Source organism: Pygoscelis adeliae, unplaced genomic scaffold (assembly GCF_000699105.1).
Source record: "Pygoscelis adeliae isolate BGI_AS28 unplaced genomic scaffold, ASM69910v1 Scaffold133, whole genome shotgun sequence".
Lineage (NCBI taxonomy): Eukaryota > Metazoa > Chordata > Aves > Sphenisciformes > Spheniscidae > Pygoscelis > Pygoscelis adeliae.
This window is the reverse complement of record NW_008824475.1, coordinates 864,196-881,101: the sequence shown is the minus strand read 5'-3', so window position 1 is coordinate 881,101 and position 16,906 is coordinate 864,196. Positions and strand designations below refer to the sequence as shown.

At 34.8% G+C, this 16,906-nt stretch overlaps 1 protein-coding gene across 1 annotated transcript in view; it reads right to left on the bottom strand.

Moving 5' to 3' along the window:
* The window catches only part of ARAP2 (ArfGAP with RhoGAP domain, ankyrin repeat and PH domain 2), a 123,694-nt gene that overhangs the window by 103,023 nt on the left and 3,765 nt on the right, over positions 1-16,906 (bottom strand). Inside the window, exons 2-6 of the mRNA XM_009321394.1 lie at positions 12,117-12,187; positions 11,091-11,170; positions 6,159-6,244; positions 4,983-5,339; positions 1,517-1,586 (exon numbers count right to left, since the gene is read on the bottom strand). Of these exons, the coding sequence (XP_009319669.1) occupies positions 1,517-1,586; positions 4,983-5,339; positions 6,159-6,244; positions 11,091-11,170; positions 12,117-12,187 (664 nt within the window). The remainder of the gene's footprint in view (positions 1-1,516; positions 1,587-4,982; positions 5,340-6,158; positions 6,245-11,090; positions 11,171-12,116; positions 12,188-16,906) is intronic.

Genomic DNA, 16,906 nt, shown 5'->3' with positions numbered 1-16,906 from the left:
ATTATGCTACAGACAGTGTTAAGCAAATCCCAATGCTGTATTTTTCAAGTCTTTCTTAATGACTAACCCTGCTTTTCTGCTCTGAAGCCCTGGGATGAATACCACAAAGGGGTAACATTTTTTGTCTCTGCAATCCAAATGTTATTTTATTGTTCCCTTCATCTACACAATCATGTCTTCTACTGTGAGTGAAGCAAACAAGTAAAAACAGATTGTTTCATGTTCCTAATCAGTAGGCATAAAGATCAAGGTAAATAATTTTTTGAGCTTGTTCTTAATTTCTCTGGCCCCTCAGGAAATAAACAGTCTTACCCTACTTCAGTTCTACTCCCTTCATAATCTGTTGAAATAGGTCTAAGAGTGTGCATATTATAAAGTATCTATGGGACTCTTATTGATTACCACCACCCATCGTACTCGGCAACTTTTACCTGAAACTGCATTTTGTTCCTACTTCAATACGCATCTTCAACAGGAAATGCTTTCCAGCTTTTCAAATAACACACATATAACTTCATCTACACCAAACATGCATATTATACAATCATCTATAACTTCTAAGAAGTTCTTAATTTCTTCCAAGAGGAGAAATTAATTAATCACAGAGCAAAAGAAAAAGAATTTTGTAGTGGGCTAAAGTGTATTAAATAGAAGAAAAAATTTTTGAGTGAAGCTTAAAAAAAAAAAAAAAAAAAAAGAAAAAAGTCATGTTTAAAGACAGGTCTCAAAAAAACCCAAACCACAATGTCATTTCTATTGTGAAAAAGTAGTATCAAAAGTCAAATAAGTCTTTTGTAAATCTCAATTTCACAGAGGGAATACACGTTTGTTGAAAACTATGATTTACAAATCCATTTTTGTAGCACATATCAGAAGTGAACTACTTTAATCAAAGCAACTCATGAGTCTGCAAATGTTTCAGTAAGATTCAATCCTTAGGTACAGAAACAAAGAACAACCACTGACATCGCAGTATTATGCTGATTTTAAAGAGACCTATTCAAACATAATCTAGTCCAATGATATGTGATTATTCCTAGAAGACAAACAGGAAAGAGACATTTTTAATTAAAAAGAAAGCAAGTGTATGGGATTTTTGGTTTTTAAAAGGTCTTCCCTGCCACACTTCATTTCTCTCTCAAAATCTCCAGCACGCTGGGTTCCATGACAAGACATACCACCATCAAAATAACATTGGATCTCTTAAATGTGTTTTGCATGATCCTGTTCTGTTTTGCAGAACGCAGCAGTGTCAATCCTCCAATAAAGTAAGAATTTCTGATTATATCTACCTGAAAAGGTCAGGAATACCAGCCCTTCTAGAAAACAAGAGGATGAACAATCATTAAGATCTCAAGGACACCTTAAAATATTTAATGTCTCATCCTAGTACTCTGCAACTGAAAATGAATTTAAGATGAATATTCATTTGTAATTATTTCTGAATTTCTTCATGGTAATGTGTGTATTACACAGATGCATTTTGTCCCATACATGACCAAAAAATATCACTTACCTTTTCATTATTGTAATAAGAAATGCTGTCTCCATCAAACTTAACCCAGCGCTTCTGAAACATACGTTTGCTGTGAATCAAAAATTAATACACTTAAAATCATAAACACAAGTAACACTGGCTTTTAAGAATGTCTCAAGCACAAATTATAGAAAGGTTAAATCATGTTTAGCTTCCTGTCTTTAAGCCTAAACATTTTGAAAATTAAAATAAATCTTAGCCCTATCATATCTTTTCAAAAGGAGAATGCTATTCAAATATAATAAAAATATCTGCAAACAAGAAGTGCAGTATTGCTGGACTTCTTTTATAAATCAGTGTCTTCATGGTTTTAATTAATTCAGTTTCCTTTCTCTCTATTTCCTGCCCATGTGCTCTATATCACACCTGAAGTGACAGAGGAAAAAGAACTTTCAATAATGTAATTTTGCTTGAAACTAACAAGGATGAGAACTGGCTATTTTTACTGGGGGCAAAGGAATATTCTGAACACAGAGCATACCTTTAAGTGTTACAAGCTCTGTAAGATACTTTCTAAAAAGGGAGAGCTGAGAACCTAAAATGACCATCTCATTGCCATGTTTATGAGAAGGACATCTCTGTTTACAGAGCTCTTCAGTCATCAGCATCTCCTGAATACTCTCTTCCCTGGCCAATGAATAAATAGCGATCACACTAAATCACTCAAGTACAGCATAAAATTTAATTTTCAATCTGTGTTATCAACTGGACATCATTAATGAGAAGCCCATTTGATTATTTCAGTTTGCTGTTAACTCATGCTCTATAAGGACCTCCTAAAAATTATTTTTACATGAACCTGAAGTAGTCCGTTATGCTCATTAAAAATATTGACAGCCTATTAGTTATCATCTATAAAAGTTTCAATTCTAAAATCTATTAAACAAGTTAATTAAGCAAGAACAAGACCCCACTCTAACATCTCTTCTCCCAACGTTATTTCCTTTCTTGCTAAATGAGTGCTCTGCTTTAGGATTAGTAGACTGTGATAGTTTATCAAAACTTTAATCAAATAGCAGCTCTGGCTTAATTAACTTGTATTATATGACTACAATAAATCATCGTTTTTCATAACCTGGAAAGGCCAATGTAAAATCTATTTTCCATTAAAATGTCAATAAACGTCAAGATAATGCAGGGAAGAAAAAGTGAACCTAAGTACCACATACACTGTGAGTAAACTGAATGGCTTCACAATTTATAGTCAGTTAACTACAAAGAGAAGCTGTACTTTAAATGCACGATTGTAGCAATTTAAGAAAACAGTATATATTCATTCCCCTGAGAAGACACTAAGTGCCAGGTGTAAATGGGAGCTCTACAAAAAGAAGAAAAGGGGGCGGGGGAGGAACAGAAAGAAACATTCTGTTTGCGGGGACTGAAAATATGACAGTGCTTTAAGGGATGAAAAACATCATTGGTTTTTTTTTCTTTGGTTGATTTCTTTAAGTCTTCTGATATTTGAGAAATGGTATTGTAAGAAAGAGAACCAAAAAAATGTAGCATTCATTAAATCATGCTTAAGAAAAAGTCCTTGAAATTCAGCCAAGGAATATCACTGGCTCAAAACTAATGACCCTGCAACTGTTCTACTCAATCCTAACCAGTACTAATTTTGTGCTTAACTCATTATCTTTTTCAAATAATATATTCTCACACAGTACTTTATCTAAAGCCTTCACATTTTGTTCGCAACTCTATTCCTTCAAACAGCACAAGATGAGTCAACTGGAATCAAGAACTGTACTTTTTATCACTCTATTAGCTAACTGCCACAAGTGTTGTTTAAAAAAAAAAAAAAAAAAGAGTCCTGTAAGTGAAATAAAACATAAGTTAAAGCTAACTGCAGCTTTCTGAGAAGTCAATACATTAACAATTCTGAAAGAGATGTGCAAATGCATATTACACTGGGAAAAAGTCTTTTGACTCTATGTATAATTATTCTTTGATTCTTTAACAGAAGTAAACAATGACAATCCATAAATGTGAATGAAACTTTTGAAACAATTTAAAAAAAAAAACCAAACAAACTTGAGCAGATTGAAGTTCCGTAATGGTAAAATAGGTTTATTAAACCAGGTTTACTCCTTCTTGTTATTCAGCTTGAACAATGTATCACTGTATCAACACAAACAAAGCCAAAATCAAAGAAATTAAAACTTGCTAAATCGGAACTCTTAAAAAGGAACAACAAAAAAAAAATGGAAATTGCTATACAATAGACCTCCTTCCAGTGGGCTCAAACCAGATTGTGTTCTCAACCAATCTAATTCAACAACTTTGTCACTAAACTGAAAAAAAATTTAATTGCTGTACTAGTCAATGAGTAGTGATGATTATTATAGCCACAAATAATGACAGAAAAGGCCAAACAGTTTAATATCACCTTTCAGTGTAGTTAAACATACAGTCCCAAGAACAAAGAATGCAGAACTACTAAGGCTTGAGTAGAAGTACAGTAAAATAGATGTATTACAGCACTAACAAGGACAACAGCTTTACTTTCTAGATGCTAAATACTAGCGAAGATCAGAAATAGACTTAAAAAGTAAAATTGTGCCACTTTCAATACAAAAAGGAATTCAGAAGTAGGTCATAAGAACAACTGGAGAACTGGAAACTACAATTTAAAATGAAGAATAGTCTAATCAGTTTATTAAGGAGGAGGTTAGAAGAATTTCATCAGAGTTTGCAAGTATTTATGAAGGCAAGATCTGATAATAGAGTACTCTTCAGTGTAAAACAATCTAAGAAGAGCTAGAATTTAAAGTAGGTTAAAATAAAACAATTAAAAAATACTTTAAAAAATTACAGAAATTAAACATGAGATCTTTTATTTTTTTTACCTACAAACGTGGCAGAGTCTGTTCTCTTTCTATTGTGTTCCTCTCTCCTCTTCATTATTTGAAATCTTAAAGCAAGACATGGGCTCAGATTCCTCCCACCAAACTTTAGGCACATCAATAAACTAAACTGGGAGACAATTTACCCTAGATGCATTTCTAAACTCAAAGCTCAACTTATACGCACAATTCTGAAACCAACAGGATCTCCAGTCACAGTAATTATTAATTTATACATGGCCAGATTGGTAAAGTAGTATTTCAGAATCACTTTGTGGCCCACAAAAAAAAAAAAAAACAGCAAAAATGTACAGATTGGAAAATTGCTACAAATTAATTCCGTATTTTTCTGCTACAGTTCATGAGTGGTGATCAACATTTTCAATAAAAATATTTTTCCTGAGTGCACCTCCTAAATAAACTTTAGAATAGGTAACATCATTAAAAACTAAGAATTCAGAAAAGCCCTATGCTCTTGCAACAAAAACAGTTCCCTTTCCTTTCCCACCACAAATAGTAAGCAGTGACCAAATACAAACTTAACATCTCTCACGCAAACATACATCTTCACAATTATACAGTAATCACTGCAAATACCATACCCTTGAGGGGATAGTTTTTCCAGCCATCCTGCTTTAACCTTCTTTACTGATGGTCCATAAAAACAAGCATACGGTGTTATTGAATCATTTCCAGTTGAAGTTTGGTCTCCATCAGATTGCCAAAAATGCATTTGTTCACTGACCAAGCGATCTGAATCTCCACTTTGTATCTTACTACAAGATACTGAGTGTGTCTTGTCTTTATTTTTCTTTTTCTTTAAAGGCAAAGAACGTTGTTCCACAATAGAATACACAGATTCACTTTCAGATTCTTCTGGTGCTACTGATCTGTCTTCCTGAGACAGGGATTCATTTTTTGCAAATTCCTTTGTCTTCTCTTCCTGATTACTAAAGGAACTAGAAAGAAAAAGTGCATTTTACTCTTAATGTACTGCTACAATGCACAAATACATAAAATTATTAATTAGAACAAACATTGGTAAGATATTATAAATATGTTTGAAACTTGTTTAACCATTGCAATAACCACAGGCATGCTAAACACAATGTATCTTATAACTATGACCATAACAAATCCTGTTTTCTCCATTCAACAGGACTCGTATGTAGCAAGGTAACACCTGCTGGTTCCTTTAGAAGCCTGAACAGAATTTAAAATTAATTCTCCTTCCTCAGAAAACTAGTTTCATTCATTTTAATACTTTGGAGGACTTGCAGCATCACCTCTCTCTTTCCTCTCCCACCTCAATAGAAGCCAAGTACAGACTGGAGACTTAAGGAGGACATTAGCTCCCATTTTTTCAAACCCCTGGCCACTGCCTCATGACAGGAGTATAGAATGGGTTTTAGTTTTGTGTTTGTTTAGGTTTTTTGTTTTGTTTTTTCTAATGAGGAGGTAGAGTATGAGAGTACTCAGACACGGTTAGCTAGGAGACATACAAGAATAAAACTTGTGTCTTCCTTGTTCTGACTGAGGAAAAGAGGGACATCTTCCAAATCCACAAAAGATTCTGAAACCTGGATTAGACAGTCTTAAGACAGCCACAGAGCCAAACTTTGCCTCCGATAGCATGGGGTAAAGGTTCAAATAGGAGACGGAAAAAAAAAAAAATACAGTCATAGTTGTGCCTTCAGAAGTAAAGATCTACTTGCGATATCAGTAAATAACTCTTTCCTCTTTACATTTTGAATTTCTCTGTAACTCTTATTTAATACCATAGATTCTTGTACGAAGAATACTCTTCATTCATTCCTAGATCTGATTTATTTTCACAAGCCAGGAATTCATTTCCATGAAGTTCCTAGGAAAGAAATATATCATAACCAACATTTGTACTGAAGTAGTAAGTGATGTTTAAATTACTGTAGACATAAATCACACACAAACAACAGCTTAACTAGCAAAACTATTCTTTGCCACATTTTCAAGTAATATGCATTTGAAAGATCATGGTTTTAAAAGTATTTTAAGAAATGTTATTTTCATATTTCCATTTTAAATAATACTCAGATAAACACATCAGCATAGTCCAAAATACCTGATACAAACAAATTAGATAAATTTAGTGCATAGAAATAGCAGTGCTCTGATTTTTCTTGAAACACAACTGAATATTATTTTTACCCTGAAATTTTCTAAGCTCAAGACCACATGTTGCATACATGTTAAGTATACCACTTATGATTTGCCACTGCTAGCCTATCTTTCATATCAATACTTTTCCAAATTAGATGTACAGCCTTCACAGTACATTAAAGATAAAATAATGATAAATTCAAATTCCTACAGTAAGACTGAACTCAGCCATATCGAATATATCTCGCATTTTCTTGCCAAGCTCTTCTTCCTAAAAGGCACATTTATTAATGTTTTTTTAAAAATCTTTACCACAAACTGCTTGCAGTGTACAAAATGTCAAGGTTAACACTGTTCAAGAACATTACATTTCACACTTCCTAAACTTGACCTGACAATCATATTGCATTACTAAGCTTCCCAATACTCATCTTTCTTCCTTTAAAAAAAACAAACTAAAATGAACATCTTTGTGCTTTCCGATGGAAGTATTTTAATTTACTCATTTAAGCTTTGATGTGTATGCCACGAAGCTGAAGGGTAGCAGAAAAAAGAGGGTAAGCTTTCACAACGGTTGCCATTTGTTTCCTGAGCAGCGGTACCTCATCTTGTACTTCAGGGCTGTACCTTGGCAACACGAAAAGGCAAGCTTAAAAAAGCACATAGCCAAAAGCTGAGTGAGTGTACACTGCAGCAAAAATTGTGGAAATCACAGGCTGCTGCTATGATAAGCCTGGGTGAACAGTCTGCCTTCCTCTGCCAGCCAGATCCATTATTAAAAAAAAAAAAAACAAAACAAAAAAAGCAAAAAACAACAACCACCACCACCCACACACCACACTATTAACTATGTTGTAGCACCAAGGATTAGACCAAAAAAATTCAAAAACAAAACACCCATACACCTTGCAAACAAACTAAACAGAAAACTCAAAAGCAACCTGTCCACTGCTTATCAAATGCTTGGATTGAGTGGAATCTCACTAAAGGAGGGGAAATGGCTGTGTCCCACTTCTACATAATAGTCAAGAGGCTAACACCATCATTGCCCAGCAACCATCTTCAGAGTGAAAATGGTCAGCATCTTTTATCTTCATTTGCTTATCAGGGTGCATCTGCAAATCATACCCACTGAATCTATGTGGTAGTACCTCTTCCTCCCTCTCATGAACCATTACGATAACAGTTTTATGTCCTGCTTGTGCCCACTTTGCAATCTTCAGCACTTGGGCAAGTGAATTCAGGGAGCCTAAGAACTTCCAAGCAATACTCAAGAATTGCATTTCTATTGCCAGTAGATTTTAAAACGTAGGAGTCCACAAATGAAGACAGGTTGTGGGGACAGGGAGTTCTGTTTGCTCACAAATACACATTTCACCCATATTAAATCTCAAGCATTTCCAATGTGTTGTTTACAGAATTTCTCTGCAAGATGCTCAGACTCAAGACGAGACAAAACTCCCATCTCCCACCTCCTGCAAATCTCTAAGGCATTATACAAAGATAGTGTAGCTGCAGCATTTTCTCCTGCAGACACCTTTATAGAGAGAAGTATTTCTTAAAAGATAAGTGTATATATATTAGACAGAAACTGTCTCTAAATATGTACTGTTCTTATGCATAGGAAGAACCTACCCTTAAGGAAGAAATCTGGCTTCTGGATCCCAGACGACAGATGGAACTGCCTACTTGCAGCCCTGTATAAAAATCCTCTACTTCCAATTTCCAATCAGGAAGTAATACAGAAGCTTTTTTTTTTTTTAGGTGTTTTTCTAACAGGTAGTCTTGCTGATCAAAACAGCAAGTCAGGAAACCTGAATGCTAAAACATGGACAGCATTAAAAGTATCAGAACTGAGGCTACATTAAACAAAGACTCAATGCCATTCAGGACAGGCATCTTGCTTAAGAGATACTGCCTTAGTCTCCTATTAAAGCTAATGTCACACAGTTCTCCCCAGGTTGATTCTTGAATCATGGTATGGCAATACAATTTTATAACAGGTCCATAAAGAGAAGTTCCTCCTTTTAAAATATTAAGGGTTCTTACTTTAAAGTGGTAAGGTTTGCAATCTGACCAGCATTCCACACTATCACAATGCTTAGGAGCTCACATAGTTTACTGAACTCAATATACATGTTTAATGTAGTCTGACAATCTACAGCAAGAAATAAAGCCAATATTTCACTCAAGGCCTGAACTCATTAAAATGCAGTATTTCTGTGAAGGAATTCTAATATACTTGACTCTTCAGTTGGACACAACAATAGATCAGCTCTAAAACATTTAGATTTTTGTGTTATTTTTAAAGCAAAATAAAAAAAAAAAGTTCCTTCTTCAGGTTGCCCGTTAGAGGTTTCTGCTTCTAGCTGTCTTTCTTCCTGACCTAAGTCAAAGGCATATTTTCTTTATAACCTTAATTCCCTGTTCTCTCATGCTCACTTACCTCCAGTCTGTAGTGACTCATTACCTATTTCTACAGACATTCCCTTTATAAAAGCCTATAGAAGCTTTTTCTTCTTTATACCAATGAAACAGGCTTATAAGCCCTTAGAACAAACTTCAGTCAGTCCATATAACAATTTGCTACATTTTCTTGCATATAGACAAACAGTATTCTCATGTGAGGTTATCTTTTAAAATGAAGGAGCAGTTATAAGCCTTAAAATCTCAGATAACACTGTAAAGTAGCTAAACTTTCTTATTTGTTCCTAGGATATTTGATATCTACTGAAAAAAATCTGTAAGTGAAATGGATCTTAGGACCTTTGTTTTATGGTTCTTCTTTATGACCTTTGCCTGCAATTAAACTCTAATGGAGCCAAAATTAACTATGAAGTTTCCAACAGGCATGTGATAAATATACCTCAAAAAATTATTCACTTACATGAAAGTGATAACTAAAATCCAAATCTTCAGATCAGGGAAAGCATGTTATAATATACTGCATTAATCGTGATTCTACAACCTGCAGACATAGCAACTATATTTCAAGTAGTTAATCCAGTTTAACAGCATGGTATTTTTGTATTTGATGCCTTTGTAAGATAACAAAGATAGCTGACAACCTTCCTGGGTATGCTTTTTTACAACCAGCCATTTCAATGAAATATACAGAAGAATGCTAAGAAGTAACAAGAAGGCTAGGAAACTTTTTCTAGAAAACTTGCTTATGCCATTGAACTAATTACAAAAGTTAAACTTTGAATTTTTACAGACACTGGCATAGACAACAATAACTGGCACAGATAAGACATTGTACACAAGGAAAGAAAACGAAAGCTCAAAAGTCACTTTTGTGTGCAGATAACAAGAACTAGAAGGAGAAACAAGACATGAATTTATGCATACCTCCTTAAAAAGTCAACAAAAAAGAGCACAACATATTTCCAAAGAAAAGAAAGTACACACCAAAAACAGAGATAATTTTCATACTTCTAAAACCACTCCCATTAGAAGATGAAATTTGAACCATTTATTTCACTGACCAATTCTTAACAAATTAAAATTGGGGAAAAAAAATCCTAGGCATCCGTTTTAGTAGCTTTGATTTTAGTCAATAGTTTAAAAAGTGAAACATTAGTGTGAAGACCAGGACAGAAACTAAGAATAATTTGCTGTTTTCTCTAACTCAGAGAAACTGCTTGAGATCAGCTGGGACAAGCATAAGCAATCACAGAATCAACAATTCCTGGTCTGCATCCTGCTAAGACAGAAGCAGGAGCTGGGATTCGCGGCATTTGGTGGATGCCTCACTAAGCTAGTTTACCTCCCAGATCTGTACATGATTCAGAAGTCTGTCCACATGCCATCTATGGCATTCACACCATCAATTACTGACCCCAACAAAAATGTTCACTTCAGAGAATCCTACAACAAAAGTGACTTTCTGGGTATACAGCAAGTTTAGGGGATGCATGAAAAATACCAGAAGTCCTGAGAAGTTTCATATACAGGAGTTAAAAAAGGGTATGGCCAAAAGTGGCCATTAGCTCATCTAAGCTAACATGTAAACTGCTTTCATAGGATGTACAGAAGCCTGTGTAGACATGCCCAGTCTTGATCTGCAATTATCAGAAGAGAGAAAAGCCACTTTTACCTTTACTAGCCAATTCTAATGGTTATCCACCACTTAGCCTCACTTAGGCACAAAGTATTACAATATACCACTAAGGTGGTACCTAAGACGGTAAAAGGAAGGCATCAAGGTAGTCTGCAACTGCCTGTAACTGACTGTTTTGCATGTGATACGGCAGCTCGGGGCGTAAAAAAAAAAAAAAAGAAAAAAAGTCAGTTATCTGTTCTATGTTTTTTAAAAAACAAAACCAAGAAAAATAACCAACCAACACTACAGCTTCCTATTACTATTGAACAAAGTGTATCTCCAGATTAAGAAAAGTCACTAGTCCACAAATACTTACACTCTAAAACTTTTCCATGTACCTAAAAAGACAGAAAAGGTATTGGGAACTGAAAAAATCAGAGGAAAATAGAATTAAGGGCAATACAAAATACATAACATGAAGCTTAAAGTGAAGATAGACCATTTATATCCAGACTTCTCAACTTACTTTATCATCTTTAGGTTTCCCACAAATAAAGGTTTCCCCATATGGAGAGATGATGGGTGGCTTTTCTTCTGCGAAAGTTTCTTAAAGCAAAAAAATAAATAAATTCAGAGTCATACAGTGCAACACACTACTAAAGTACTAATAAAATCAACAAGGGACACAGATTTTTCTGCTTGTGATTTCTCTATCCTTCTCAGAAAAAATTTTGAAGAACAAGAAACAATTTCCCATATCTAACTGAACTCCAGACACTTTTTTCCCTCTCAGACACTACCTAGTCAGACACAATTACTACATAATTTGGATCTAACTTGCATGCAGGCATTTTCGTCTTTCCTACCCTGCATCAAGTTAAAAAAAAACCCACCCTTTTGTTGCATACTCTTAGGAGCAATAGCTCCAAAGGGTCCTTTATTCTGACTTTAAAAAAACAAACAAACAAACAAACACAAAACCCACACAAAAACTCATTTGTGCAAAATCTTCATTTTGTGACCAAGTATTTGCTTGAAATTAATATGCATGACTTCAAACAAGACATACCTCTAGAGTATAAAAGAACTTTTGTTTACTACTGACTGCACAAGACTTCTAAACTCTTCCAGTATTTAATACAATTAATTTCCTGTTATTTCCTGAAGCTATGAGCAGTAACTAACAAATTAAGCTGCATTAGTCAGGAATACGCTCCTTATATCTTTCAAGAAAAAGCTAACTCTGCTTAAAAAATCTGGATCTAATCTTAGAAACTCAAAATACTGTAGTCTAAAAAGTTAAAGTATTAAAATAAATTGGGTTTGAAGACTGGATTTTCTAATTTTCATTTTATTAGCTCATAAACAAAAACTAAGTAAGAATGCAGAAGTGGTTAAATGCTCTGCTATTACACACATCACTTTTTCCAGACCTTCCAGATGCCCAATATTTCTTAAAATAAGCAAGTCTATACTCATTTTAGACAACTTCTGGTCTGAGGTTTCTTTTTCTTAAATATTCAAGATATAAGTATCTGTGTGCTTAACTCACTGTTTTGTGAAATTTGCCTCCCAGTGCAAGCAGTATTTACAAGATCCACATTTCTTCTTTTCTGAAGGGAACTTGAACAAAACAAAGCACAACATGAAAACATTAAGTGAAATTTCCCAGAAATGGAACAAAAATATCTTATGCAGTTAAACTATTAAAGTGATATACAAATATAGAAATAGTCAATTTTAAGTCTTGGGAAAACTTCTGATTTAATTTAAAAGTCACCCAACTATCTGTTTTCCTCCCTTTATGACACTGAATACCTCTCTGACCCTAGCCCACTCCTTGAGTTTGGTTTTGTTGGTTTGTTTTGAACTGACCATGTGACACATTCAGATTTCTGGGAAGCACGGAGATCCCCCACTCTTCACCCTCCCTTCTCCTTCCCGCTGATTACCAATGACTACATTTAAAGAAGGATATACTATGAAAGTCTAATTTAACATTAAGCTCAAAGGGAGCCTGGGCATGGAAATCCAGACAAAACATGCTCTCAACCACTGAAAAAAATCACTGTAAAGTTTTGATTTCCTAAGATGAAATTTTTTCTCAGCAAGTTTTCAATCTGAGACATGAACGACATTGCATTGCAACTGCCTGTGACTACCACTGCACATTTTGTAGATAGGTAAGAATGTATCCCCATACACAACAGAAAAATTATTTTATTATTGATGTTGTGCTGGCCACTAAGTATTTCAGCAATTTCATGTATAGTGGCACTCATCATGCTGCTAAAGATCACATTTTTTAAATTATTATTATTATTATTGAGATTTCAGGCTGAGACAGCAGCTTTAGAATAACAACACAGGAACAAATATGCCTGCATTAGTACATTTCTAACCCATCTTCACTACTCTAACAACCTGTATTAGAGCTGTTTTCAGCCAAGCTCTGATTTCCACTGTTAACATGAATAATTAGTAATTTTTCCTCTTAATTTCATTTTCTCTGCTTGAAATAACAGTGATACAGAACCTTGTGCATCCTTATAGAATATTCATTGACTGATAAATGCCATACAAGATCCCTGAACTTTTTCTAACAGTTTGCAGGTCCTCCATCCTTCAAAGCCAAAGATAAGTATGTTTTACTAAAAATATCAATATTCCTAATTTTTGTTTCCCCACTTGAGAAATATTGAGAAATTTTATTCTTTTAATATTAGCTATATTCAAAACTTTAGAAATACTGTCCCATGAAGTCCAAATTTAATTACTCCATATTACAGGCTGATTTTTCTCTGACAGAAGGCATACATTTATGAACTACTATTTCATATAATTTTTAATCCATGCCTAAATCTGCCCCAAACAAATTATTAGATTAAAATCAAGACAGAAGCCATGCCTTATAAAGTTACTTGGCATTTCAAATGTTACCCAGGTTATATCAATTAAGTTCCTCAAAGGTATCTTGTAAAATCCTGGATTTAGAAAAAACAGGGTGAGTTTGGCCAGTGAAGGTGGATCATGGCCTAGCTCCCATACATAATTGTTTACTCTCCTGAGTTACAATTACAAAAAAAGATAGCAAATACGTTAAAAGTCTCTGTTTCTTCATACATTTCACTAAAATTTATGTGCTTACATCTTTTGAAGTTACATTAGCAAACTAACTTCATGCATTTGTACTAACGTAATTTTAAAGAACCTGGTATGCTTACAAAAAAAAAAACCCAAACCTAACTTTTTCAACACAGACCAGATTCTTTTGGTTTTAGGTTGGGGTTTTTTAGGCGTATTAATAGCATTAAAATAAATTAGGGATACAGATAAGCAGCTTTGACTCAAAGAGCTTTTAAAATGATGGTTTTCTTCCTTATGTAAAACAGTGAGTCATTGGCTTAGTTTCAGGGTGGATGGATTTAAAAGTGGGTAATGGCAATAGCAGCGAGTGAAGATAAATTCACCAGGAAATTAAAAATAACAAATCAGCTTACAAAGACCTGCAATTTTTTAATTCATGTATTTTTCATGACTTGTGTATTCTTTTTTATGTACCTACACGTATGTATGCACAGCAAGAAAAACTGCTAATAAGCAATCATAGTCTTTTTTTCCAGCAATCAAAAGTAAAACCTTTTTGTCATTTTTGGAAAATAAAGTTCTAACATCAAGTAAAAACTATCTCAAGATATAAAATAAAACAAACAAGTTTACTCTGAATATCTGCTTCAAAGATTATGTGTAACAAACAACAAACAATACAAGCTATAAAATCACAGAATCATAGAATAGTTTGGGTTGGAAGGGACCTTTAAAGGTCATCTAGTCCAACCCCCCTGCTGTGGGCAGGGACGTTCTCAACTAAATCAGGTTGCTCAGAGCCCCCTCCAACCTGACCTTGCATGTTTCCAGGGATGGGGCACCCACCACCTCTCTGGGCAACCTGTGCCAGCGTTTCACCACCCTCAGTGTAAAAAATTTTTTCTTTATATCTACCTCCCTTTAGTTTAAAGCCATTCCCCCTTGTCCTGTTGCAACAGGCCCTGCTCAAAAGTTTGCCACCATCTTGATAATTTGTCAATGCTCAATAGAATAGAATAGTTAGATAGTTATTGTACAAATTGAATACTTGGATTAAAAGACAGGAAAATACTGAAGACTTCTTTGGGGTCAAATAAGTTGGAAAAAAAAAATCTTATATCTACACCAATCTATGACTTTCCTTAACCATTTCCAAAATTTAAGACCTCTTCAGATTAGTGGTCTTCTTTATTTTGCTCTTTAAAGTAAGGTTAGTGCAAGCAGTCTGCCAGTCACAGTGTGCCAATTTTACAAAGATATAATAATAATTTCAATTAAATTATCACTTTGTTAAAACTGTGGAGATTAAGACCCACTATTTTCATATATTAAGAGGTACCGGATGAGGCTTAGGCTGCATACTCTTCCCCACCGCCATTTCCTTATGCATAAACAGGATGAAAGGGTGTGATGAGGCAGCAACTTGTCTTGCTAGAGGCTGAGAGACTGGAAAGGTAAGAGCGTAGCACTGGGCTGAGCTGTTTTTTTCAATATACTCCTGTCACCTCGCAAATAAAGTGAGGGAGAGAGGTCAGTGTAAGCAGCCAGTGCTTCAAAGTCTTTACTGGCATTCATCTGCTGAGTGTTTTAAATGAATGAAGCTTTTGTTGTCAAACTAATTCAAAACATGTTTTCTTTTCTATCTATCTCAAGACCTAACCCTCCCGTAATGCAAACACGTCAAAAGTGCTCTAGCATGCTGTGTTAGAGCTTTGGGGTTCACAGACTGCTTGCAGAGGTAAATTAATGGTGATGCTTGACCATAGGAAAAGAGAGGGAATAGCTTCTCTCTCCTAAAAAATCTGCTTTCTGTGACAGAACACAGAGTAGACAGGCACAGCAGCATCACCTTCGGCACCTCAATAGGAATCTTGACCACTTATACATTAAGAAATGGAGTCTGAAGAATATCAGTAACAAGCAAGAAGTTTCAACCATAGGATCTGCCAGTTGCAGAAAACAAATAGTGCCTGCTCAGGCCAAGCATCATTATCTATTTTATTTATTTATATTTTCCTCCAAATGCAGCATATTTTCCAGAATTACTTTTGGTCTATTTCTTTTTATTTCTTTTGATAAAGAATCAGAGCAATCCCACTACTGAACAATACAAGTAAAAGTTGGGGGATATGAAAAAATTTAAAAGTATATAGAGTTCATCAGCCTGAAATTTTATCTGTGTAGCATTCTGTATAACAAACAGGTTTACCATGTTGTAAATCTGCTTAAGCTTTTTCTTTGAACAGATTGCTGCTCTGAATGATGCAACAGTAGCTATTTCAACTAAGAGTGACTGCTAAATGACATGATCCAAAGCATCCAAAGCCTCTAAAACTATGTCTACACTTATTATCCTTAATCTTGCACTAAAGGCACGTCAGTGGTTAGCTCCATCCATTGCATTACTTTCACCATTTTGTCTTACAAAAGCCTCAATTTTTCACTTATGTCTGTATGGAAGAAGTCATAGACCAAAAGTATCAAGAGAGACCATGAAACTTCCAATCTACTGTGTTTAACCCTTCGTTCTGTCTCACAACATGACTGGGGAACCATATTAAAAATTTAAGACTGCTCAGTGAAACGCAGAATGCAGGGTCTCAGAAAGGGTGATGACTTTGTCTAATACAGACGTTTTGGATGCAGATTATTTCAATTTTAGAAGATGATTTGCAACCCTCTTAACAATTCCAGTGCTTTTAAACACCTTTAGAGTGATCTTTACTAGTTGTGTATCAACAGAGAGCTCATAATGTTATGATAAGAAGGAAAAGTCTAGCTGACAAGAATCTAGCATAATTACACATCACTTCAATACTGATCAACCAAAACCACTACTAAAATCTGCACAATAACCCCACTATCAAGAACGCTGTGTAATTGACACTTTTTTTTTTTAATTCTGCACCCTCAGTACTACAGTGATGCCACATATACTTCAAAGAAGAAACAAAACCAAAATATTTCCAACTTCTAAAATGCTATGTCTTACCAGCTGACAACGTGTTTTGTTACAGGCAAGAGCCAGGAGCACAACTGACGCACAGGGAAGCGGATATAATTGCAAAAGAGGCAAGCATGTTATTAGTAATAAAAAGTGACATGGTCACAGCACTACTAAGGGGCACAAGGAGACCCACTGCATGAACTTTTTGTGCCAGAAGGCACATAGGAGATCATGAGAAAAGCATTTCCTTGCATAAAAATTTAATGACTAATATCCATGCACAACTAGAAGGAAATGTTGAGTTTCCC